Here is a 27836-nt window from a genome sequence, read left to right on the forward strand (position 1 = left end):
TGATCATTTCCGGCTGCTGATTCAAACTACGGGCCAATATAACACAACATGCATTAATCACGCATCATATCAAATTAGTGGCGTTAAAAGGAATTTGCGTTAACGCGCTATTAACACGCTTTGACAGCCCTACTCATAACTCATCACACTTTGATTTAGAAGAGATTGTATATTCATTTCAGAGTTGGTGAACCTCCTGTCCACATGTCAAAGTGTCCTTCATCAAGACACTGACCACAGTATGGCTCCTGATGGTTAGGACTATGCCTTGCAACCATCACATGAATATCACATAAATTAACAGTGATAACACAAATGACCAAAATTTGGCAAAAAGTTAATTTTCATTGAGTTTTGTTTTTGTTCAATATGTCTTTTAACGTAGCAGATAGACAGACAGCAGTGGAAATAAAAAAAAAATTCTAACCTTGAAAAGAAAGAACATCTTTTAGAAATAAGAGACATAAAACAAGTTTTTTTTTTCTCATGATGCTTTCGCAACCTTTCATTAAGTTAACGGCTCATCAGTTATATTTGCATGTTTAATTACCTGTTTATGTCTACGGTTGCTTAATTCCAGACTTTGCCTGGTAATGGCAATCAGAGACTCTTTCCTTTGTTCGAAGGTGCTCCCAATCCTCCACAATTTAAATGGTTACCCCCCCCCCCCCCCCCCCCCCGAACCGTAATAATTGATGTATTTCCCATAAAGGAATGGTAATTAAGATAATGAGATTTTCAGAAGCAAGTGTAGCATGCCAAAACGAGGGAGAGCATGTTTCTTGACTGGTTCATGTTAGCTTTATAAATCCCCCCCTTTTAGTCTCTTTATTTCACCAGCTCTACTTTTATTCTACTGAAGTCTGCCTCCTATCTGTGCGCTCCTTACCACATCTGCTCCCCCTCTCGTCTCTCATACACAGCTTGTCCTCGTTTGTTTGCCAGTGCATAATTGGCTATAGGATCACCCATTGTGTAATTATGTATAACAGTTTGATATGTAATTAAAATTGTATCAGTATCCAGTGTAATTTGTGCTGTGTGATTACCTATTAACAGTGCAAACAGTTGTGCCTAAAAGCCCATGACCACCCCTCTCATAGATGTCGCTGTGCGTCTCTGTCAGTATTTACATTCCAGCAGGTGCTACATCTGAGCAGAGGACTCTATTCACATGAGCACATAATAAACACTTCTACATCTCCTTTCTGACAGCTTGAGTAATTGATAAAGAAAATGCTGTGCTGCAGCCTTAAACCAAGCACTTTACATGACCATGCACTTTGCTTCAGACAAGACCACGCACTTTACTGCACATCGCTGAGCGAGTGAGTTCAGCAACATTGCATGGCTTGTTCCTCCCAAACACAGACACCAAAACAGAGCAGGGCTTTCAAACCGCTTGTTAGAGTGCTCTTGTAATAAGGCTAAAGAAGAGGGCTTGTGAGAACACTCTAAGGAAACATCTTAATGAAAGCACCAGGCAACAAACTGGCCTGAATAAGCCTTTGCAGATTCACCACTAAATAATAAGACGTGCCTGAGAGGTCAGCTTTGGGGAGAAGCCACTGTTTTATTCAATAAAAGTTTCCTTTTTCCTTAGAGATGATTTACTTTTTTTTATTTTTTTGAAAAAATTATTTATTGATTTCCATTATATAACAAGGCAGGGATCACACACAGCAACCAGTAAAATAAGTACACAATGACATTCAGATCTTTTTCAAGTCCTGAAATAATAAAATAATAAAATAAAAAATAAATAAATAAATAAAGGCTCATGGAGTGAAATGCTCGAAGAAGGCCCAGAATGGAGACCAGGTCTTATAAAAATATTCATGTTTTCCACAGCAGCTGAGTTTAAATTTCTCCAGTCTGATTTACATTTTTTCAAAAGTGGTCTGAAAATCAATAATAAGACCCTAGACTGCTAAACACTAAACATAATCCCTATTGTTTTCATCCCAGTTGAAACTTTAAATCACATTTTTGTAAATGTCTAAGCACAAAGGACATTATTTAGCACACTGTAGAAAACACTGGCCATTGTAATGCCACATCCTTATTACCAGTTGGTGCACTGATTTCATCTTCCACAGCAACACAGTCTCAGCATTTTCTTACTGTAGTGTTTCCCATTTTATTACTGAGTTTTGCCAAAATAGGTAATATCTGTTTATTCTCAGAGCTCTGACAATGTTGCAGTTACTGTAAGCCCAATTGGAGCTCTTTGGATAGACAAATGTGGATTGTATCCTATGCTGATAAAATTATCATGTTAATGCAATATTTATATGATACAGTACATTTACAGTATTGTGTTACAGTTTTTCATAGTTGCTAAAATACCAAAGCCCATTCTCTAAACCAGTTGAATAGAATGCAGTGTGGATATGTGAGTGGTTCAGCACCAACCAGCAAATCATACAGTGCATGTTTCTTCCAGCATGCTCCACTTAACTCAACACAATATAATATTTTTGTCGACATTGTGATGGAACTTCTAGTGCTGAAATCCATATACCTGGGAAAAAAAGAAAGAGAGTCAGCAGACTAGATAATGCTCCCATGAACATTTATTCCTGTACCACCATGTGACACAGAAATGTCAATTGGTGTATTTTCTTGAAAATGCAAAATGCATTAATAATAACAATCTTGTTCTGTAGCTACATGCCCTGGACACTGTGTTTTCCAGTTTTTTGTTGCAGTGTGTAATCACTGCTCAGTGCTTATATACCAACTGGTTGCATGCATGATCTGACAGCACTGTTTAATTTTGAGCACAGATAAAATTGTTTGCCAGAAGAGTCAGAGATTTTGTGACTGTAGTTTGAAGATTTGGTTTTGTGTTTATAGTTTTTAGAAACAAGTGAAAAGTTTCAAGAAATGTGTATTAGCAAATGTGAAAAAGTGTATATGGCAACGGTCTTTACAGGCTTCCATATGTACCATAAAATTGCAACCTACCAAACCCCTAAACCAGTGATACTCAAAGTGTGGGCCAGGGCCCACTGGTGGGCCTTGAAGACCCTGCAAGTTATGAAAACAAATGAATGAAACATTTTTAAGTTTCAATTTTATATGTTTGAAATAACCGTAAAATATTTATATTCTTCAAAAAGTAACCAGAACCGATAAAACAAAGCCATGGGATTTAAATGACCTGTTTTTCTTAATTTATCTGACCTAGTTTTTTAACAGATGTCTCACCATATTTGATGACCTGTCACATAAACAACGGAACGTGTCTTATAACTTGCCATGGGTTTGATTAGTCTTGTGTGTTGATCAGAGTTTGGGTGGGCTGCAGAAAATTTTCAGACTTCAAATTGGGCCTTGGCATGCTTAGGTTTGGGAATGGCTGCCCTAAATTTACAGTAAAAAGAAGGAGAAAAAGTAAACAATTTTTACACAGTTTTATACATTTGAATATGTAAGACAGCTTTATGAAGCCAAGACATATATAAAGAGTGTTTTAATGGCAGTGTTTTAATTCATTACACCAGGGTCTCTGTAGGAGACATTCATATGAGAGCTGTGTGTATCATTTTGGTGCAACAAATCAGTTTTGAAAAGAGAGAACATACCTCTGAGTGGAGTGTATTTTTGTTTGTTTGTTTGTTTGTTTTGCAAGAGATTTGTGGAGACAAAATTGTTAACTCATTCCAGTTTTATGTTTTAAGTTTTGACAAATATATAGTTTCAGGAAATTAGTTTGAAAAACTAAGTAGAACAGACTGTACTTGGTGCGTATGATTATATGCAGTTTGTGTGCATTACTGTGTTGTGTGCTGCTGTGTGCATGGTCAAAGGTCATACCCTTTTGACTAACTGTGAAAATGTAACTCATGGAGTTATTATCACAAACAAATACATTCAGGTCACTGTGCATAGTAACATACCTGCAGGCCTACATACTACTACCAAATGAAACCAGCTTTCAAGAAAGCTCCATGTTTATCTTTAGCCTCAGAGCCACTGTGGTATAATTAGAAAAGGTCAAGTTCTGCAACAAATGCAGTTAATTCCAAGGTCTGCAATTATATCAAATGTGTCATGCTTGCTAGTAGAGAAATGTTATAAAGAGCTTAACATGCCCCAATTCTTCCTCATGATGTAATGCCACAGCAACAAAAAGCGTGTCACAAAAAAAAAAAAAAAAAAAGTGTCACAGGTTTGAACGCATCACTGAATATACCAAACTCAAACAAAGTGTCAAAATAAGCTGAGAAAGAATGTCTGCTTGATTGACTATTTCCCCTTTGAATAGTATTGTCTTCATCAACTTTCCTTTTATTTGCACACTTTGAGAAATCTTGCCAGCTAGCATTAGCAGTAATTTTCACACATCACTGACTTACAGTCACAACTCGTCAGGGTGTTGTGGTAATGACACTGCGCTGTTTGTGGTTGGTAGAGTGAATGAACTCACACAAAATGACAACAGTCAGCTCTAAAAACATGTGCACAAACAGCCACACTGGGAACACTCACACACAAGGAAATGTATCCTTACATCAAAGAAGTCCAAAGTGACACATGATCCGGCTTAGATAAATTTGCAGTTTTGGTCTGGATGAAGTAAATTCTGGTGTGCTATATCAGAAATATATTTGTAACATGCAGGAAAGAAGAAGTAAAGTCAGCATAGAGATCAAACAAATTAGCATTGAGTCCTTTTACTTAAGACTCCTTCAAATAAAGTGTTAACCAAAATGTCCAAATGCTCCAGTGCAGCAGCTCAGTGACCAGTGGTGTCAAACTGTAGCTGCTGAGGGCAGCTCTCAGCCTTGAATTTGTATGACTGTTTAAGTGAAAAACAAACATTCAAAAAATGAAAATGCAAAGGTTGTTTGTCTTTCTGAGTGGGACATTAAGTACCTCATGATCAAGACATCTCATGTCTAACAGCCCCTCCATTTCCCTCCCACTCATGTCACTGTTTAGCTATGTACATACAAGACCCGTCTTTCTGTTCTCTTAACCCCTGAACCCAGAAGAGCGCAGCCTTTCTTGCAGAACACACAAATGCTTTTAACAACAATAAAACTGCTGCTTGTTCTGGCATTCCCCAGAGGAAGGACTTCAGCAGCAGGTCTGACATCTGCCGTATGGATGATTAGCATCATTAGAGCATCAGCTGCTCCCTCTCACTCAGACACACACACAGACACACGAACACACACACACACTCCATGATGGTTCTTCAAATACATTACACTCATGCAGATTAAATGGTGGCATGTTCTTGGCAAAGCAGTGATTAATTTATGATCAGAAGTAGGTCTGATGAATGGAAACCGAGGTCTTTAGTCACCAGAGAGCAATATGTCTGTAAAGACACAAAGAGCAAGTTGAAAGAGTGAGAGGAACGAGGACAGACAGAAAGGGGGTGACGATTTATTCATCTATGCTAAGTTTTCAAATGCTAACAAATCTCTGAAAGGCAGAGGGGGATGCAAAGAAAAATATTGTGAACCAAGTGCAAAAAAGGACATTTGGAGCTAAAAATAGCTCAGTCAGAATCCTCACAGTTCTTCTTCATAGACAGTTTGCTTGCATTGTCAGTTTGTCTCATATCATACTGTATTTAAGTTATGTCTTTTCTTCTTTTCAGCTCCTTTGACCGACAAGCCACCAAAGATCCTGTTCCCTTCTGAAAACAAGATTAGCAACATGGAGCTGCAGCTAGGTAAGAGCATCATGGGATTTCCACCAGCCGCAGTCAGTACTATCTATGTCATTTCCAAATGACAGGGAATGGATGACTTTACAAATCCTCTCCAACACACCTCCAGGCACTGAACATGAATTGATGATGGCACTTTTATTTGGTAGAGAAACAGAAAAAAAGACAGTTGTAAAAGTGTTTCCACATATGCAAATGGTGGTGGGTGCTAATGTCCCTAAGGCTGTTTTGTCAACAATGAAGAGCCCATATGGTGCCAGGGTTCCATACACTGGCTCGCCACATGGAAAGGCTGCTGCTTTCCATCGCTGTTGTTTGTCTTCATTGACGTGGGGTCATGATGGTCCTACTGTGTGTGTGCGTGCGTGAGTGAATATATGCATGTGGTTGTGTTTGTTTGTTTGTTTGTTTGTTTTTTAATGTGACAGCATATCGCTTGATTTCTGGGCACAGTCCACTGTCCACATGGCGCTTGCCTGCTCTACGAATGTGTCTGTCATGGTGAAGCCGATCGGACAAGAATGAGGGGTCTGGAAAGCAGAGAGGGATTGGATAAGTATGTGTTAGAAAGTGGGGGGTGGGTGGGGAGAGAGACAAAGAGGGTGCAGTGACTCACTGTGAGGTTACCTTTTGTCTTCTGCCTGATGCTGTTGGAATCCAGGTAGCTCATTTAAAATGCCCCTACGGTTGGCTGATCAAGAGTGAAAAATTACTGCTGTTGATAAACTGACAAGCATGGCCTCACATGTCACCACTGTGATACCCATGCATGAACACGTTGCACAATACAGCTATTTGTGTTGTTTGTGTTGGCGTCACTGGGATTTTGAGAAGATGGTTGGCTTGTCCTTTGAAACTTTCTCGCAAATTATTTAAGCCCTTACTGTCAGTTCTTTCTCATGTACCTGTGCTGCCTAAGTGTATTGTGGACTGTGTGTGTGTGTGTTAAAGGGTTAAAGGGTTAATGCACTTAATACTGCACCATGATTTAGAGACTTGAGGAGGTTAAGGTTCACACATTACAAGATGCTTCAACCTACATTGCTGTCTAGACTCCAGACTCCATTTTTTCACAACATGCTTGAAATCACATTAGATTTTGAAGCACCAGTGTGCAGCGCATTACGTTGTTGTTCTTGCATAGCCAGACCTATGTCCAAAGTCCTGCATCAGTGCTGCTGGAGGTCAAGTTAGATGGTACTACTTTCTAACTTTGTAGCCACTACTACTACTTTATAATTACATTTTGCTCATTTGTTTCTATATTTGGGATTTCCTGGCTGTTGCTTCAGTGGTTGTGTGTCTCTCCCTCTTGTTTCCTGTCCTCACTCCACATGTGTGTGCTTTCATTGGGTGCAGCTGTCCTCAACAACACCCAGACATTAATCCTGCTTGATATCATTTGAGATGTCTGTGAGGCACCGCCAAGCTCTGGATCACATCTTTTAACAGTTCACACAAAGCAATCCTTACTCTTGGGGAGTGTGCACTGATTTGCCTATGATCTGAGGGCTTTTGTCTGCAGTTCCCGAAGCCTGTCAGCAAAACTCCTGTAGTGTTAACTAGGCTTTTGTTAAGCTCCATAAACTCTGGGTCCTTCATTTCCCTTAATGAATTTGATGGTGTGTCTTTGTTAAACCATCCATGCCTGGTAAATGCATGTGTTTTTCAGACTCCATGTAATCCAGTTTGTCACTCAGCCCAAGCCAAGATAACCCAGGTGACATCACCAGGGTTATTTTGACAGATTTAGCAAAACTCTCTCCAGAACCATAGAGGACATTATATAAATGGCTAATTAGTTGACATGTAAACTAATCTTGATGTGTAATCGGTGCAGTTCCCCTCTAACAGTATGGTGAACTACGGCTTGACACCACTATGTCAAAAAAAAGACTCATAAGCAAGGCACTAAATATGTGTGATGTCGTGCAGTGAGCCCCCACAGACTCACAGCAGAGTGTCTAAAGCACAGAGACACCGAGGTAAATATTTTACAGCCGGGCTCCATTTTGTGTGCAGAAAAGTTGTCTCTCCCTCCAGACGAGAGTTTCTCTTTTATTTAGCTTTATTTATTTATTCTCCTCTTCCTTAATATTTGTTGAGTCATGCCCTAAGCAGCTTTATGGAGCTACATGGCAGATTTATGGTTGCCAGAACGTGCACAGAGAGAGGCTGGTCCCTTGTGGCAAGTGGGAGATAGAGAGGGGGAGAAAGAGATGGGATCCAGTGGAGGCTAGTGGATGGGCAGTAAAATCAGAGCTGTAAGCAGAGAGATAAATCTGCAACACTGCCGGGAAACGCAGCCCCACTTTATCTCCTCTGCTGCTGCAACCAGTGCAGATCTCAGACAGCCACCATCACAGCCAGCTTTACACAACATACACACAGACGCAGACATAAATAAAACACATATGTTACATAAACTCTCACAGAGGACATGCAGCGGGGATGTAGTGGAAAGTCAAAGAGGATGAAACAGAGATGAGAGCACAAAAGTCCATGACAAGGACATTTAAAGCGAGAAACAAGAGTGGTCATAGAACTAAAGAGGGGTGTCAAAGAAAAGGCAATAATTAAAAAAACCTAGATTAATTGAAAGGTGAGGGCTCCATCCAGAGCTAAAAAACTCTAACAGTCAGGTGACAAGGAAGCGTACACCACAGCCACAGCAAGACTGAAAGCTGGCATTCAGGAGGCTCAGTGTAGACATCAGCAGAGACTGGACACACATACCACAACACCAACAACACCTGGGATGTATGGCAAGTGATCTAAAATATCACAGGCTACTACAAAAGGAGAAGCGCCCAGATCATGTGGGATGCCACACTGCCAGATGAGTTTCACACATTTTATGCTGCATTTTATCTCCTCAACAAAGAGTCAGCTGAGGAGTCTACTACAAGCCAAGAGGATGTCCACTTTGATAAAGAAAACTCAAATGGCATGTTCTTGTAAACCTATACAGAGGAGAAAAATAAAGCATCCTGACTGGAAACATCACAAACTGGCACTGGAATTTGCACGTCTTAGAACCAGAGGGTGATTAAAACCAACTGAACCATCCTAGGTACTTATCTAAGTGCCTCAGTGATATCGACAAGCTGAGGTGCGTGTGCAGAGCCCAAAGGATACTGACGCCAAAGATATGTGACAAGTGATCCAGAACATCACAGGCTACCAAATCCGGAGCGCCCCATCATGTGTGAAGGCAAAAAGCCTGTGCCGTCTTCTTGTTAACTTTTGCAAAGGAGCAATGTGAAGCGTTCTCACTGTAAACATTACAAATTTGCATGGGATGTGCACAACTCAGGGCAGGAGGGCCCTGCAACGGGCGATTAAAACCACCCAGAACATCTTTGGCATTGTGACTGCACAGAGCCCAAAGGATGCTAAAAGACAGTACCAACCTCAGCCACAGCCTGTTCCCCTGCTGCTGGCAAGAGATACAAAAGTATCCTCTTTAAACCACCAGACTTAAAAACAGCTTCTTCCCTCAAGCTGTGAGACACTTAAATTTATCTAACTACCATTTAATTTTTATGACTTATTATTAATTCATCAATTTGAATAATTTTTGTTTTGTGAGTTGTGTAAAGGGACTACAACTAGCATTTCATAATACAACACTGTCTGTAGAATAATGAATAAATGATTTGTACCTTGAAATAAGAGGACTATATTGAGAGAAAAAGATGATGTAGAAATGGAGACAGGGCATTGAGTTTGTTTAAGAGGGGGGTCTTGTCAGAGTGTCTTTCCCCCTGCTCTCCAAAGGTCTCCTTGCACGTCTCTGCCACTGTGTCCCCTTTCTGCTGAACGGCCAAGATTCTGTCACTCAGGACTACACACACAAAAGCACAACATCGCCGCCGCCAAAGAGCAGCATGTGTGTGTTGCTATCATCACAGATCTACAAGGCTTCAGGGCTTCAGGAGTCCTCAGGGATGTGTGACTGTGCAAATAGTCAAGCAGGCCTGTTTTTCTCTGTCTCAAATATTACTTTTTGGACAACTTGACATTTTTGATGTTGTTTTCAAAGGAGACAAAATCAAGGTTGTGTAGGATGGTTTGGATTTCTTCAGTTGCCAGCCAATGTATCTTCTGCCAGATTTACTGCTGTCCCCCAGTGGTGAGTTGGTGCAGTCCACTTGCACCTCTCCTGAAGAGGAGGGTGATTCATATTGTGGGGTTTGAATTTCTGTCTGCAGTATGTGTTGGGGTTTGTGAGACAGAGCTACACAGAAATACACACATACACTTACAGTAGGCTTTGTGACATATTACGCAGAGCTCCAAATTTAAAACACACACACCCACACACTGCCTTGGTGTTGATTCCCTCGGGATGATTTGTCATGGATTCGCTGTCCCAGAGGATGGGGTGGTGGGATTCAGCTCACGCTTACGCAGCATGTCTCTTTCTCGCTAGCTCTCTCTCTTCACCGTGAACACACACACATGCACAGATATTAGCACATGCCCCTGCACCACTTGGGGTGGGTGGGTCACGCACACACATACTTGCAGCGCCGTCCTCGGTAACTGTGGGATAATTGTAACTGATAGAGGACTTTACTGTCCCCCAAAGCCAGCAGATGGGTGCACTCTAGTGGAAAGGAATTAGAATCAATTATTTCAGTGGAGGACCCAACAGCACAGGATGGGCAGCAGGAGGGAGATGACTCTTATGTCTTCTTTAATTCAACACATGTAGAGGCACATACACACAAAGACAAAGCCATGCACACTTAGAAAAATATATTTCATACTGCACACAGTCAGTGTGTACGATCATCTGTAGTACACTTGAGCTCAAAGATGCTGACATTCCTATTTTTTCTGGTGTTTTAACATATGTTTCTGACAGGCTCAGACGGACAGACAGTCAGCTAAGAGACCATACTGTTATTTAACCACAGGATTACTGATTATTGTTTTAACTGAATCCCTTCAATTAGTGGATTTGCTTGTGAAAACAAATTCAATCTGTGCAGGACTGTCTTGTAGAGTTTAACTTTGGTAAAGTTTGAATATGACTTCTCACCTATTGACCCTTTCCAAGTCCCGCCCCTTTCCCCTCTGTGCTCCAGTGATAGCTGAGAAAGCTTGGTACTTCAGTCAACTTTCTCCTTTCCTGTTTCCTGTATTTATGCTATGTGCTACGCTCTTCTATGAATAAAATTTATTCTATTGAATAAAAAACTGAAGATGGGTAAAATATGTTGCTGGGTGACCTGTAAAAGCAACATATATTCACATCTTAGGTTAGCTAACTATCTAGCTAATCTTCACCGATCATTAGCTTGCTAGTCAGCTAGCGTTTGCTAACATTAGCTAACTTAAGATGTGACCCTATATGCCATTTTACAGGAAAAGGTGAAAGTTGACCAATGAAGTTTGCTCAACTGTTATTGGACCATGGAGCAAATAGAGGTGTGGCCTAGGAAGGGCCAGTTACAAACAGCCTGGCATTTTAAGACATCTGATGAGCTTTCATGGCCTGCCAATACTTCCGTGTGAATGGCCAACCAGGATGTTGATGGTTAGTCATCATGTCACTACCTACTTCAGAGGGAATTCCTATTGCTCTGCCATTTTCTGGTCTGACACTGAGACACAATTAAAATGCTGCTGCTTTTTATGCATTGTAACTCACTCTAATTTGCAATTGCGACATACTAGCATTAAGATGTTAAAAATAAGAGACCTATGACATATAATGTGTACTTACATTATCCTAAATGTTTTCGACAATGTCCAAACCAGCAGAAATACATAATTTATTGAAGGTAACAGCGCATTTCCTGCTAGCAGCTTTTGTCACTGATTTTATGTGAGGGAGGCGCTGGTAGTGGCAGAGTTTGAATACTGGGAATTGAAAAGGAGGCATGTTACGAAGTTGCTATGACTACTAGAAGCACATTAGTGACTTCTTTTCATTAAAGATGGTTCACTTCCACCAAAATTCTTTGAGTTTGAAGGGCCTAACACTTACATTTACCAAAACCAGCTGTTCTGAGTTTACTAATAAATCCACCACTCTGACTGGCTGATTATGTTTATATGACACTGATTTTACTTCATAAAATCAATGGTGGAGCAGTGAGGTGCACCAGCAATACCCACAGGCAGTAGGCAATTTGAAGGTGAATGAAGGAGGATGCCATCCTCCTTCTTAGCAAAATGACCAGCATGCATCCTCTTTGTTAACCTGCCATAGTCCCTTTCCATCCCCACCCCTATACATCCATCCCCTTAGTTTCGTACAAGTTAGAATCTATGGCTGTAACATATAAATATATAAATATATGTATATATGCTCACAAGTTGTACTTTTGTTTTTGTTTTAATTTTTCTTTTACCATACTCCCTCTAAAATGCTATTTCAAGTGCACATACGCAGTTGATGGACACTCTATAAACCTACTTGCACATGTAACACATCCTCCAGATTCTTCATGCCTAACCCCTTATCCTTGTCCTTGTTCTCTCTCCTTTTTTCTATTTGTTCATACATCCTTTCATCCCTTACCTCTCTTCTCTCCTTACATGTCGCCTCACATGGTGACCTCTGCTTGCTTGAAGATTTGAGGATTTGTTGTCTGCAGTCGGTTGAAGTGGTTATCACTCGGTCTTCTCCTCCCTTCTTTTCTGCTCTCTTCCCTTCTCTTTAAGAAGTCCACAATACTGAAGACATTCTTGATCTTGAACACCTAGCTGTGACACCAGACATGTCACCTTTCCATGGAGAAGGGTGAAATTGAAATTGGCATTGCTCTGGAGAGTTACTAAAGGTCAACACGGAGTCACTTCACTAAATTACTCTCTATCTCTCTCTTGCTCTGTCTGTCTGTATGTTACACACACACACACACACACACACACACACACACACACATACACACCTTTTTATTCTCTCAGTTGAATGCAATATCTCTGACAGTTTCTTTCACTCCCTCTCTCCTCAGTTCTTGATATGTTTCTTTTTTCAATAAAAATAATCTCATATAGGTTTACTTACATGATTGTGTGTGCATGTGTGATTGTAGTGTCTCTATAAGAACAAGACAGAATCTGTGGATTTTTTATTATCATTATTAATATTTTTACAATTTTCAGCAGTGATCCAGAATGAAAATCTTTAGAATTCTTCAGAATATACTTTTGTCTGCAATGTGATATAGAAAAACAATTAAGACAACATTGTTTTAAGCTAAATTAAGCAAACAATACATTAAAACAAGCTAAAGTCAAGCAGCGCAGATATAGACATTTTGTAGATTTTAGTAAAACCTGAGATTTTATTTCATCGTCAACACTTAAAAGCAAGGTGTGAAATGTTCAAAGCGTGAACATGTGTTGGAAAAGTCCAGCAGCCTAATATTTAGGACACCTGGCCACTAACATTCAAGGTTTATGTGGAGCAGAAACAAAAAAATATTGTAATTTGTAAAACCATTGACTTGTGATCATTCATCACCTCTTCAACACATATACAAACAAATACATTAATGCAGAGATTCTCAAAGTGTGGGCCTCGACCTTCTGGTGGGCCATGAAGGAACTTTTTAATTTGAAATTTTTTGATTAAGTTTTAAATTACTGTAAAGTATTTGTGATTAAATTTTTTACATGTTTACAGAACTAATAAAACAAAGCCATGGGATTTAAATTATGTGTTGTTCTTCATTTATCTGGCCTATTTCAACAGGCATTACACATATTTGGTGACCCCTCACTTTAACAACAGAGCATATCTTATATCTCATCGGTGGCAAGAAATCATAGTGGGCCAAATGCATCATCGTTGGTGGAGCAAAAGTTAAAATGGAAAGATGTGCAAGTTTACAAATATTTATATTGTGTGTGGATTGATTTTCATTTTGCAGTGCACTGCCAAATGCCCACATTTACAGAGAATTGTTCTATTTATAAAATTAAAAAAAAAAAATATATATATATATATATATAGGGAAGTATAGGGCCTAAGTCTTGTACGCTTATCAGAGATGTGATTAAAGGGTTGGATGGGCTGCAGAAGATTTTCAGATTTCAAACTGGGACATTAAGTTTGGGAATGGCTGTGTTAAAAAAATAAATGGTAGGGTGCTTGTTAACATTCTGAGTTTTACAAGCAGCATTTAAAAATCTGCAGAGGTGTAGTCGGAAATTGTGCGGGCGCAGATTCCGTGTGGGCCTGATAATAATGCAAGATGCTGATGATAATGGTGTTGGTGATAGTGTTGATGAAAGGGATGGTAATCTTAAAAATCTATGAAAAAGACATAAACATGTGGCCCCTTAATGTCTTTAAATGGTCAAACCCCTCATTTAATAAGATAAAGTCTGTAACTAGAGGATGTTGCATTTTTACTGTAGTTAACCAAGTACATGTATCTATATCTTTAACAGAGAAGGAGAAGTACCAGGCACTTCAATTGGCTGTGTCTGTGTAGATATGTTAATATTTTGTGATAAATGACATATTTACATTGTAACACAGAGGAAAAATCCAGAGAAAACCAGCACTGAAAGGTCACACTGCAGATACAGGGAGGGAAAAAAAAAATCTGTCGTCATTCAGTTTGGTTTCAGTCCCACAGTGACCCAGCGTTAAGTAACCCGTGGTGACTGGTATGGTAACTAGTGTGTCAGCGAAACAAAGCTAAATGTTTAAGTGTGTGAACGGTCGTCATTAATCACTGAGTCTGGAGCTGAGAGCAGGAGCCTGCAGTATGATAAATGGACTAACAGCGCCTCTACACATGCCTAACAGGAGAGGGAGAGGGAGGAAGGCAGCCAGCAAGAAAATACACAAAGGCAGAGCCAGAAACAGCAGCACATAGCAGGCAGTAAAGACTGACACAACACCCCACTGTGCATCACATACAGCTGCTTGTTTATTGCTGCCTTGACGTTGCTCACCACAGTGAGGCCAGTAAGAAGATGCAAGAGAGGAGTGAGTGAACCCGCTCTTGATTCATACCAGGCTGTTTTTTTCTCTCCGAGGCGCCCGGCTGAAGTTGGACTGTCAGTCGCTGACTTTCAGCAGCTGTAGTCTTAGTGGTGTGTCCACTGTTGGTTTTAATAGACCATATCAGCAGCCGTTCAGCCGATTCAGCATGTTGAATTGTTGGTGAGAAAGAGCTGTCTGCGACTGGCTGCTCAGCCCAGCGAGTCAGTGACTTTACCCATTTTTTTATTTTTTTTTTTTTTTGCCTTCTTCCACAGAACAGCAGTGCAAAGCAAAGCAAAACTTTTACAGTAACAGTACCAACTTTTTTTTATCTGACATATTCACAATTCTATGCCACTTAGTCTGCAATTGGTTCTTTTGGATTTGACTTGTGTTCCCTTTAATTAAATCCAGTGTTCCTGTATACTAAACCAGTGCACTCATAAGTCCAGGAGGCAGGGAAAACATTTAATGAGCACTTATTTAAAGAGTTCGATCATAACAGACTTGCCTACAATTTTTTAACGCATGTCCCCTAAGAGCTGCCTCATGGTTCCTGGCACCACATCACTTGTCATAAATAATAAAATATCTGTAGCTACATATATTCTAGCACAGAATAAGAACAAATTTAAACTGAACCCTGCTGAAGCCCACTTATACTATTTAAAATATAGAATAAACTGTTGTATGTTCAATAATATAAAAATGCATGCTCTGTGTAATCATAATGCAGTGGCATGAAAAGGGATGACTTGTTTGTTTGTGTTTTTGTGATATTTTTAGCAGAAAACACAAATAACCGACTAGTTACTTCCTGCCACACAGAATCTGCATGCATGTTGGCATGATTGACTGTTGTAGGGGTGGGCAATCTAGCCAAAAATACTTTGCAGTCACAATCCACAATCTAAATTGCATTATCTTTTCTCAATTTTGAAATGTCCTGTAGACCAGAGCAAGACAATGAAATATCCTATGGATTTGCACATGAATCACAATATTGCATATTCAACACAGGTTTCAAAAACTTTAATGTTGTAACTGTAAAACTGACAGTATTGCAGGTCAGTATTTCAGTCCACTTGGTGGCACTGTGACCTTCAGTTGTTGCCAGTTGAGATTTAGGCACACAGACAAAGAAAACATTTTTTGCTGTGTATTGCATGAAGTGTTGTAACCAAGCTGCAGACTGGGTTTGCCAGGAGTGAAATAAAACTCCTCCATGTTCATAATAAAGAAGCCTCCCATGAGTTACTACACCGACTGAAGTTGTAAACAGAAGCCCAAAAGATAAGATAATCACAAAAGAGACTAATATTAAAAACACTCTCAGCTCAGTTGCACTGTCAACAATACATCACCCAAAGAAGAGCCTTATGAAGTAATTTGTCCAATCAGTATAGCCATCTAGTTGGCTTGATCAGTCTGTCAAAGTGATCATTAACTCGCGGCCCACATTCAGCCCGCCAAAGCTTCTCACCTGGCTGCAGAATATTTATATTTTTGCAGCTGACAAGCCAACATTTTATATTCCGCAGCTTCACATTAAAAGCATTTAACGAGCAAAATAAGAGTTGACTTTTATTTTTAGGTGGTCACAAGAAAACACAATGTGTTATTCAGTGAAGGAGCAGACACAGTGAGCTGCTAGATGGAAAGCTGCAGGCGACAGGCTGCAATCTCCTGCAGCTCAGAGGCGGACTTACCATTAGGCAAACAAGAAGCAACCATTTTCTGAAATTTTAATCAGCAAATCAGTTTGAAATATTGCAGGGAGTAATGGAACAAGAGGGAGCAGCTACGGTGAGCTGTTAGATGAAAAGCTGCAGGTGACAGGCTGCACACCTCCAGCTTCCTTTGTCCTGCTGACCGCAGAATCATGCAGTATGCAGCATAAAATCAGATCTCAGTTTCTCGCAGAATGATGGAAAGAAGCCCGTTATTGGCTGACTGCTTTATGAAAATTACATTAGTTTAATTTGCCGTCCCCAGATCTCTGTGATCTGTAGTATTAAAACATATTTGCTATTCAAACCAATAACTGCAGGTGTCATCTGCACAATAACATTCAACTCCATATAGCGTCAAAACCAGTTGATGTATATTTCCTGCCAGTCAGGACTGCATTCTGCAATTATAGATTTGAACCGTCACTCCTCAGTGACCTGCCTCCTCGGTGGACCTCTGAGAGCATTTTTGAGTTAAGTATCTAGTTAGCATAACAGATTTCACTTTCACTTTCATTAGTGTTTATCTATTTACACTGTTAGGCTAATGAAAATAGCATTGATTTTGTAAGAAAGTAAAAAAAAAAAAAATTAAACAACAAATCAATCAAATTGGTCTAAATTTTTTTATTATCATTGTTATGATTTAAATGTGTCTGCTTAGAAATATTGTCCTGGACAAATGTAGTTAACCCCCTGCTCTATTGCTTTGTTTTTGTAGCGCTGAAGTAAGAGGACACTAAATACCAAGGGCAGAGAAGCTGTGGGGTATGCACATCTTAAAGACTTTTACAGGTGCTGGATCAAAAAAAAAAAAAAGCAAACTGGAGGCAAAAATCACACAAAGGATTCGTACACTGTATTGATAGCTTCCAGCGATTTTTATCTAGCAACATTTTGATCTAACAGAGATCTTTGCCAGGCATTGTCAGATCCTTTCCATTAAATAGTCTCTACAGTTCAACTGAAAAGCAGATTGTGGATGCCTCAGATAACAGTCTCGATCTATAATCTTCAGATTGCCTACCTCTCACCTGCTGTGGTCTTTGCTGTGTGTTTAAGTGCTACTTAGAGGATGTGAGGTGATGTGAGGTGACGCATCCGTCGGCTTTTGTCAGCACTTTTCTGTTCGGTATGTCAGGTCCATAAGGCAACACTTCTGCTTCCACTTTCTCTGTCCTGAGCTCAACTTTATGCTTACTGTCAGTGTGTATATTGTCAGTCATGCGCCGCTGTGCATGTGTGTGTCTCTGTGTATTTATAACACAACCATTATCCAGGCCGTCCCCAGCGGTTGTGTTAAATCAGTCACCGGTGAGAGTTTCTCCACCTTTTAAGCCAAGGGATGTCTTTAAAGAGAGAGGATTTAGGTAATGGTAGCTTTTACCTCGTCTGCTTCTGATGCTCAGGCTCACTGACAGGTAATCAAAGAGAAGGAGCTGCACACTCATCCCTGCATCACTCTGTATTTGATACAGGAAGGGCAGACAGGAGGAAGAGGCAGACATAATGAGACCCGTCTGCTTTTCAGAAGCTTCTAGAGGCTGCCCTTTTATGCTCTTACTTCGGTCACTGCCACCTCTGTCTGGTCACAGTGGCAACGACCAGATCAGGGAATATCTCAGCTCAGCATGCAGAGTACATACAAAGATTGCAGTGAAATTTGAGTAATAGTCCCAATAGTCAGAGATGAATGTACCTGGGTTCTTGCGGGTGCTGGAAATCCTTGAAAACACTTGAATTTTAATGTAATGTCTTCAAAGTTTGAAAAGTGCTTGGAACTGCTTGAAACTGTAATTACATTACTTTCATAATAAATCTCTACCTGACTGAATAGTTTGCTTTGTAAATAAAGAAATACATCATATATAAAATGTGTATAAATCCATAATTTACCACAGCTGTTAGGTGCTGGAAAAGCTTGAAAATGCTTGAAAAGTGCTTGAATTTGGAGACGGTGTAAGAACCTTGATGTACAGTAATAACAAACTATGGAGGAAGGATGGAGAGGTGAGGAAAGGAAGATGAGGATAGAGAGTAACAGAGGGAGAGGGGAGAGGGAGCTGGCACTGGAATGACATGCATGAACAGCAAAGCGAGCAGGGGAAAAGGCGGCTTTGCCATTCACTTTGAAGCTTGCTCCACTTCTGTCTGTCTTACGTAACAGAAAAATGAAGAAAAACAAGTGCCAAAAAAAAACTAGGCAGGGTGGAGAGAGAAAAAGAGGAGGCAAGACACAACTTCCAAACTTCGCTTTTCTGATGTTTCCGGCGAGCGGGTAGCTGTATCTGGACGATGGAGTTAGTCACCATGCCGCACCAAGCATTGGTGTCGAGTGAGGGGTAAAAAGAGTTAGCAGAAAGAGGAGAGGGAGATCAGTCAGTGGTGTGAAGAGAGAGCAGCGAAAGGAGGGTTGAGAGGAGGCTGTCGGACAGAAAAAGATAAGGAGACAGAGAAGAGAAACGGGGGGGGGGGTGGATAAATAGAGAGGAGAGGGGAGGGATCACACTGAGCATTTGAACCCCAGAGAGCTATCTACAGTAGCTCTCTATCTTTTCTCCTCCTCTTTCTCTGCGTTACATAAGCCGATCCCTCCATCCTCACTCCTGAGTATTTGGAGACCAGCTGAGACCCTTCACACACGTCTGCTCTTCATTAACCAAAGAAGACCCCCAGCTTGGGGCCACAGCTCCATCGGGCGCCACTGTTGCACTTTGCCTAACACCTCCATTACACTCGCCCTCTTTCTGCTGTACCGTTGCTTTTTTATGACAATCAATCTTCATGATGTCACCATCGCCCACGGCAGCGAATGTTGCTATGGAGATCAGTAGATCTGCACCGAACTGCTGCCTTAGGGAGAGCGTATGCAAGTTAGTGCATGTGCGTGTGTTTGTACGTGCATCTTTCTGTGCACACGGTTCATCTTTAATTGCCATCTGCAATCTGCATCCTGAACACAGTCAGTAATTCGCGAGGCCCAGCATGGGGTAAATAGCTGAGACTCATTTACAAGTGTGTTAATGGACTTTCTCTATCTTTGTCTTTCTTCTTTCCCTTTCCCTGCCTCACTCTCTTCCTGTGCCAGCCTTTCTCTACCTCTCTTTATCGCTCCACGTAGCAGTCACATATTGTACAGTAAATCAAAACACACTGCAGAGCAGAGTAACAGCAGCAGTATAGAAAAGGTCTGTGCACGATTTGCATAATTTTATGAATAAACACACTGTTTTAGGCAGATAATTATCCTCAATTGTGTTATTAAACATTGTTCGATTGGCTGTGATTGGTTAATGCCGGCTCGATTTTAAAGGAGGAATTTGTAAGACCTGAGTGTTCAAATACGAGCACTGCAATCCAAATAGCAAATTGGAGTCCTAGACAGTATATTGAATCTACTCTTAAACCATTATTAATGATTTCTTACAACTCATGAAGAGACACTAACTCATTTGACGACTATTCAGCATTAATTTTACAAGGACAGTTCCCCTTAAAAACCAAAAGTTCATATTTTTCTTCTGGCCCGTAGTACTATCTATCCATCTAGAGTGTGAGTTGAGGAGTTTTAGAGGTATCAGCCATTGAGATGTTACTCCATAATCCACAGACCTTGATGTGAGTAGTTTCATTTAGGAACTACTCTCTTTCAATACTAGAATCTTACAGTCTATGTTTCTGCTAGAAAGAAAGTAGTTCCCTCGTGAACTTCTCACATCGAGGTCTGTGGATTATCTTGAGTGACCAGGAACGGGAAGCTGGTTTTGAGCACCACAAGCCAGGTGTCATTTAGTCCCATTATACTGGTGAGAAGGCAGATGTCTTTAAGACCGACATCTCCAAACTTCTGCTACTCACAAAAAAAAATCTGGTTGGATAAATAGCAGTACACGTCCGGGGGAAAATATGTATTTTTGATTTTGGGGTGAACTGTTCCTTTCACCCTAATTAATGTTAAACAGGCAAACAAAAACAGTCTTTGCAGACCAGAATGGAAATTTCAAAGGAAAACATACTGGCTGTAGCATTGTTGTTAAATTGTCATGTTTTCCTTAGTCTCTGGTGACATATCATGGTCATTTTATGATTTAGTGCAGTAAATGTATTACATATTTCTCCTTTTAAAAATGGAAACTAATGGCTGGTGGTAACCTGGGGGTTGCTTAAGGCTAAAGAGTAGCCAGCTGAAATCAGTTTAGAGTTTTTTTTTTGTTTTTGTTTTTTGGGCATAGGTTGTAATTCTCACTACTGTTCAGGAAACTGCTATGGATGAAAAAGAAACTGTGGTAAATTTGAAATAAAAGCCAGATAAACCTTTTTAACTATAATTTACCCAGTGAAAGGAGGAGAGAAACCCTCATTTCCTTTAGCTATTTTCGCCTCTCCTTGCAATTTCTCCCCGCTCTTGTCTGCCCTTTTCTCCTCCCTGTTTCTTTCCTTCCTCCCTTAACCACTCTCTTCAACCCCTGAAAAGTGTTATTAGTATTAAACAATGGAAGAATAGGCATTTTAAGTACAAGCTTTATTTTCCTTAATAACTACCCTCTGTGGTAATAATTACCCCCTTTGAAACAAAAAAAAAACCCTTCTTGGGTTACCAGGCAATAGGCATGCAGCTGGGATTGTGGGCTTGTCTGTTGGTGCACATTTACTGTTGCAAATATATGTATATATGTTTATGTGTGTGTGTGTGTGTGTGTGTGTGTGTGTGTGTGTGTGTGTGTGTGTGTGTGTGTGTGTGTGTGTGCGTGTGTGCATACATACATATAGTAAGGCACTTATAGTTGGTCAGAATAGCTCATATCTGTAGTTATTACCAACAATTTGTGTGAGTGTTTTACACCTCAGCAGATACCAAACGAAATTTCCAACAGGGAATTCTAAAATTCCAACTTTCTAGTTCAAATTGTACACACTTCAATGCAAGAGAACTGCACAGAGATGAAGAGGGACATGAGACAGAAGATTGATCTGTCTGTTTCTCATTGTAACAGACTCAAGTCTGCAGCGTATTTCACAGACTTCATGCTGCCTGACCAAAGAAAGTTTTTATATTACATCTGCACTTCTGTCCATATTTGCACACTGTCTCCCTCTGCTCTGTCTGCATCACACTTTTTTAAATATGGTTACAATGTGAACGTTGTTAACTCTCTTGGGAATTAACAACGCTCACCTAAACATTCATTAGTTGCACACTGATCCATTCAACCGTTCACCAAAAATATGATCATGTTCAATGAAGGTTGCTCTTTTAGCGTGTTTATCCACAACACTGCTGTCATGTTTCTACAGTAGCACAGAACAGGCAAACCAAACACTGGCCCCAGATAACTTCTTATGGTATTTGTGTGAGTTTTGCAGCCACTGTGGTACCATTCTTCAAAAAGTAAGGTGACATGAGGGCAGCAACTAACTTAACGCAACTGAAATTTTGGAATGGTATAGACACAGTTTTTAAAAAAAATATATATTTTTTTTTCATTTCTTTTTTTGCATTTTGCCTTTAGTTGGTAGCTGACAGTGTCGAGATAGATGTGAAACTTGGGAAGAGTAAGAAGGTTTTAACAGACAAAAAAAAGTCTGACATTGCATCTGTATGGTATGTGCACTGGGCCACAGCGCACCCCAAAAAAATCTGTCTATAATATGAGCTGGAAAGGTCTGACTTATATTTAATAATCAATATTCAGTATTCACTCAGTATTAATGCTGATACTCATCTGGTAAATCCAGAAATCAAAGGTCATTAATAACCACTTAACTGGCTCAGTGACTCAATGTGTGTATGAGAATAAGAGTATGAGTTTGTTTTGATCAAAGCCAGCTTACTCACTGCCAACTCTGTGTGCTCTTATCTCAGTTTCATGTTTTGGGTTACAAACTGTGACAATGGGAGCAAGCTCCCTAACTATCTCTGCACTAAGAGTCTTTTTATTTCCATTGCCTCATTTCACCTTACTTTGTTTGCCATAATAATTTTATCGAGTACCAGCCTCTTTTCAGGACATCTTTTTGCAAGTAGCCAGGTGGCGAATGGAAATCAGTCTAATACTATTAAGGAAAAGAAAGAAACAATTCCTTTTGGTCACTGGTCTGGTCATTAGATAAGACATTGCCTGCTGACTGTATTTAGCAGCACGGACCACCAGGGCAAAATTAAATATGTTAAAATGAAGCTATTTTCAAACTGAAAGTCTGAAACAATTAATTCTGAATTTGAGGCCAAACCGAATGAACCCCACGTGTGCATTAGACCTGCTGATAAAGGGAGCTGTTATTGTGCAGCCTTTTCTGAATTCTCACAGCATGTATGTTTCAGAAGCACAATGGACACGTGTGTGCAGTGTGGTGGATGCAGTTTAAAAGCCTGACCAACAGAAAGGGCTCTATGTAATAGTCTGAATAGACTCTTTACCTAAGTGCTACATCATCATCATTATCATCATCATCATCATCATCATCATCATCATCATCATCATTACAGTTTTAAATACGAAAAATCTAAACAGCTTTCATTGTGATAATGCAGGGATGGTGTAAAATCTTTAAGGAGAGTTTTTTTTTTTTCCAAGTTACATGTTACAGGTTGGCAGTAGGCTCTCATTTATTTAAACAATATATGTTTATGTATATGTTTAGCAGGGTCATTTGAACCTGGAGACTTTGGTTTGTGTCTTAAATCATACTAGTCAGCTTTTAAACATGAAGGCAAAACTTCCAGACTTTTAATCTAGTAGTGATAGCTGCTAGCCTGATAATCCAGACGAATCACAACCGTTTATTTAAGATGGGGCAGGTTTTATACGTTGACTAACAGGAAAAATCAGAACTCATATTTCAAGCGCAACACAACAGAGCCTCAAAACTCGGATAAAATGGCGACAAGCAGAGAAATGTTTTTAGAAATACCATTAATTGTACTCTTTAGCTGTCATGTGAGAATTTTTTTTTAACCAGCCACCATTGTTTTCCTGCTTGAAAATGTACCAAGCACCTTCCCAACGTTCACATGTCCCTCAACATTATGTCACGTTTTGTTACTCTGATAGGATATAGACATGGACAGTATGATTTATAATCTCCCTCGTACAGTTATCATGAATGGGGAAATTAGCTGCGGAGATCAAAACCATTTTTTGTTCTAGACTGTAAAGTTGGGCATTTTAATATGGGGCTCTGTGGGGATTGACTCAGTTTTGGAGTCGACCTCAAGCGGTCACCCCTGAAACTGCAGTTTTTGACCCTGGCTTCATTTTTCAGCCGCAGAGGTTACCGTCTGGTTGCAGGTCAAGTGTCATCGCTCTGAACTGTTAACTGTGGTGGCGGCTGATCAGTAAGCAGAACAGCTACATGGCTCATTTTGGAAAGCCCTAAAAAAATGATCTATTTTGTTGTTTAAATATTCCAACTCGTTGCCAGTTAAATTGGACTTTAAAGCAGTTCCTCCAGGTCTCACGGTGGTCATGTGACACTGTCATGCACTTCCTGGCCTGTCATCTCTCCTCTCAGGTTGCTGCTGTCACTGTCTCTGTCAACACTCAGATGAGGTGTTCTTTAAATTCCTGCAAAGCTCTCACCATCTGTCCAGTGCTGCCTGCTGGCATCACAGCCTGCCTGTGGTGAGGACTCATTAGTGTATGTCTCCAACAGCCACCAGAGTTTGTTTGAATTTGACTCCTCACTTTAATCCTCCACACCTTCATTTGTAAGTCGACAGCGTACGGGCTCATCATTTTTGGTTTTTCAAAAAGAATTCTTGGATTTGAAAATACTATTTGCAATGCTGGTACTCTGTGGTTGTTTTTTTTTTTTAGTTTTTATTCATTTACTTATCTTTTAAATTACTAAGAGGCACAAAGTTGCAGCTCATTTTCATTTTCCCCTATTTTTCTCTCTACTCTCTATAACCACTAGAAACCTGTTTACTGTAAATGAAGCTGTGTCTTCTTGCAAACTAGTAAAACCTTAAGTATGACCAGTGAATGACCACAATGGATAGGAACATTATGACCCTTGTGTCTGGATAAGAACATTATCATCTGAGCACTTCAACCTTATTTTCTGTTTTCTAGGAGAGAAATCTGTAATTTACTGTAATTTATCATGAAATGACCATGATACGCCATCAGAGATAATGGGAACATGCTAAATTGAAATACTCACTTCTCTGACAACAACGCTACAGCTGCGGTGTCCTCCTTTGAAATTTCTATTCTGGGCCAAAGTGACTGGTTTTGTTTGACCTTTTCATGCTAATTAGAATTCAAATTAATGTAGAAGGAATGAGCAAGTGTCTGTTTATGAGTCATAATACATCAGTAATAATCTTGTAGAAGGAGTAGCTCTGTAACATTTGAACTGAACATTATATTAATGGAGCACTGAAGCAGGAAGTCACCGAACTCCAACTCCAGAGTGTATTGGGTACACTGGGTATTTGTTATCAGGATAACAAGTTGGTTAAAATGACATAGTTCAACCAAAGGTCATTTATAAACTAAAGATTCCACCTATTTAATATACTATCTATGGCTCCAATTCGCTATTTTGACTGCAGTACTCATTTTTGGACATGCAATTGCTACATATCTTTTCCTTAAGTATCAGCTATAAGATATAAGCCTAGCCTTTTTCAGGCTTTTTCAGAGTAGCGCTGCCATCCAGCATATTTGATGAAGTTAATGTATGTGCTGGATTCTTCCAGTTTTTTGGGTTGTGTCCTCATGGCTGAATGCACTTATTGTAAGTGGTTCTAATCGCATGCGATCCCTTATTAGAGATAACATGACCTTTTGCGTGTTGGCAGTTTCCTATGTGACCTTTAAGAGTGAGGCAGACTGAGAACAGCTGTGGATCGACTGGAGCATAATGTGGAGCTCCATCACGGAGTTCATCCAGAGAGAGCCATTACAACTCTTTGTCCCCAACTGGAAAATGAGAAAATTAGTCACCTTTACATATGTGCAAGTGAAGCCGAGCTTACAAGGGCTCCTCTGACCTCCTCTCTTGTTCTCTTCAGGAGAACAGGCCCTCCATATCACGCCTTGTTTCACAAGTAATCTGTCACTTTCACTCTTTTGCAGTGTTACTCCTCATCACGTTATTTGCCGCCCATTGGTTTTGGACCCCTCCGACTACTTTCTTTGGCCAGGTCCGTCTTCCTTTCGATGTATCTCTCCCTATTTTGCGATTCATTACCAGAATAAATAGCTTAAGTTTGAGGGGATGAATAACCACCATATAAATGTCTTGGTTTATTTCTCTTAAATTTTGCTCTCAAATTTGTTAAAAATCTCTGTTAAAGAGCACCTTTGCTAAGATAATCCATCCACCCGACAGGTGTTGCATAAAGAGATGCCGATTAAACAGCAAGATTATTGCACAGGTGTGTCTTGGACTGGTCACAATAAAAGGCTACTCTCAAATGTGCAGTTTTGTCTTTAAAAAAGACATTTATTAGCCACTGAATTATGTCAGTTTTACATAGAGAATTGGTTTCTGTAGCCCTATGTGAAATGGCAAAAACAGAGGTGTTATATTTTGTCTTTAAGTTTATATTTTTGTGCAATCCTTATTCAAGGAAGAAGCTATTTGTAGCACAAATTAATTGGATTTGTTCATCTCCATGTTTTCTTTTTTGTTACTTTTCCTTTTGAGTATTAAAGATAAATTGTGTTTCATGCTCTCTATGCACCTTACTCACTGATGAGCAATTATACTCAAAGTAATTTAACAGTAAGCATACTGCATCTCTAATATGCCAGGTTGGGCTTTATGGTTAAGTATTCAGTATTTATTAATAATAATAATAACAATAATAATAATGCGCGTGTGCAGTGCTTCTCTTTATCAGGCTTCCTCTTCTTCTTCTTCTTCTTCTTCTTCTTCTTCTTCTTCTTCTTCTTCTTCTTCTTCTTCTTCTTCTTCTTCGTCTTCTTCGTCTTCATGTGGTTGTTGAAGCTTGCACACATGCTATTTCCAACAGAACAACAGTATTCCCTTTTGGCTTTAACTCTATTTGTGAAACAAATAACTTTTCCATTACCCAGATTCCCCGTGCTCTCCAGGTAGCTTGGCTTTTCACCTATGTGAATTAACAGCTTGCACACGCCCTGGTGAACGCACAAGGAAACAAACACCTGCACGCACACACATACACTGACTACCACGCCTGGTTAGACAATGATTGTTATTGTTGGATGGATTGTCCATTTAGCCATTTTCTGCACATCTGCACATTTTCTCTCGTCTTTGTCCACAGCCACGTGCTTTAGGTTCTCCTGTGTAATCATGAGACACTCCTATGCCAGCCAATTTATATTCCTCCATAATAATTATTTCAATGTGTTCTAACCCTGTCCCTGAACTCGCCTCCGCATTGATGTGCATGTACCACCTGAGACACTGTAGTGAGACTAGGCAAAAGGCATGGAAGTTGAGATAGGGCCCTGCTCAAGGCCTTATTTGGCAAAGTGTAATATATCTTTTTAATTTTTAATTAATAATTTATGACACATTTATTACATCCATCTTGCGCAGCTAACAGGAAGAAATATAAGATGTACATCTATCTCAAGGTCATCTCAGTGATGGTCAGAGGTGTAGTGCTATTTGTTTAAGTACCGGTGTGCACCAATGAGACGCACATGCTTACACATTATGCCTCTTACTGCAAAACTGCACTTTGTCTGATCAGGGCCATGCACTTCAGTGATGATTTGACCTTCAAGTGCCCAAAAAACATGTTGTAGGAACTGTGAATATTTCATTTCCTCGCGTGGAGAGAAAAAAAGTTGTGGGATGTCATTCCAGTGTGCTCCTGCAGCAGTATACCAGTGGTGGTGGTAATGAGGGAGAGACAAGCACTGCTGTTTCACTTAATTTCATTAGATTTATCCTACTGATGCAACGAAACATTGACCTTCCAGTCACAACCCTGTTCTCACTATTGTCCTTTTGTGGTCTGTATGACAAATCATGCATGTTTTGATTAAACTGACGGCTTGCTTTGTGCTCACTGCAGACAAGGCTCACCTAGATGTCCTGGCTCTTACACTTACTGGGCACAATCTGTTTGCCTGGCCTTACTGTTACCACAGAAGAAAAAGCCTAGCTAGCTTTTTTTAATAAAAAACCTGAAATAATTAGATACAATGTAATTTTAAAAAACAGTTTAAATGGATTCTTAAATGGTTATCATGGGACGGAGGCAGTCAGCATGTTGAAGGGGTAAAACCTACTGAATATGACACTGGAGTTGATCAAAGGGTGATGAGCTATTGTATGTTTTGGGGAAAAAAACATCTCTCCTGGTTAGAAATTCTACATGAATGCACTGAAAACAACGTTTTGCGTTTGTGGAGCTAAGGCTGTGGAAAGAGTCACAAAATCCCATAGAAAAATGTAACCCAATCCACATGTGTCAGGTGATACACTGATACACATTCAA

The 27836-nt window shown here is 39.9% G+C and overlaps 1 protein-coding gene across 4 annotated transcripts in view; it reads left to right on the forward strand.

Annotated features, from left to right (window-relative positions):
• il1rapl1a (interleukin 1 receptor accessory protein-like 1a) overlaps nt 1-27836 on the forward strand; it is a 238661-nt gene that overhangs the window by 157000 nt on the left and 53825 nt on the right. For all 4 annotated transcript variants that reach the window (XM_084724694.1, XM_084724693.1, XM_084724696.1 and 1 more), the window contains exon 6: nt 5621-5695. In XM_084724694.1, the coding sequence (XP_084580820.1) occupies nt 5621-5695 (75 nt within the window). The remainder of the gene's footprint in view (nt 1-5620; nt 5696-27836) is intronic.

The sequence above is a fragment of the Lutjanus erythropterus genome, chromosome 8 (assembly GCF_056507025.1).
Source record: "Lutjanus erythropterus isolate fLutEry1 chromosome 8, fLutEry1.hap2, whole genome shotgun sequence".
NCBI lineage: Eukaryota > Metazoa > Chordata > Actinopteri > Lutjaniformes > Lutjanidae > Lutjanus > Lutjanus erythropterus.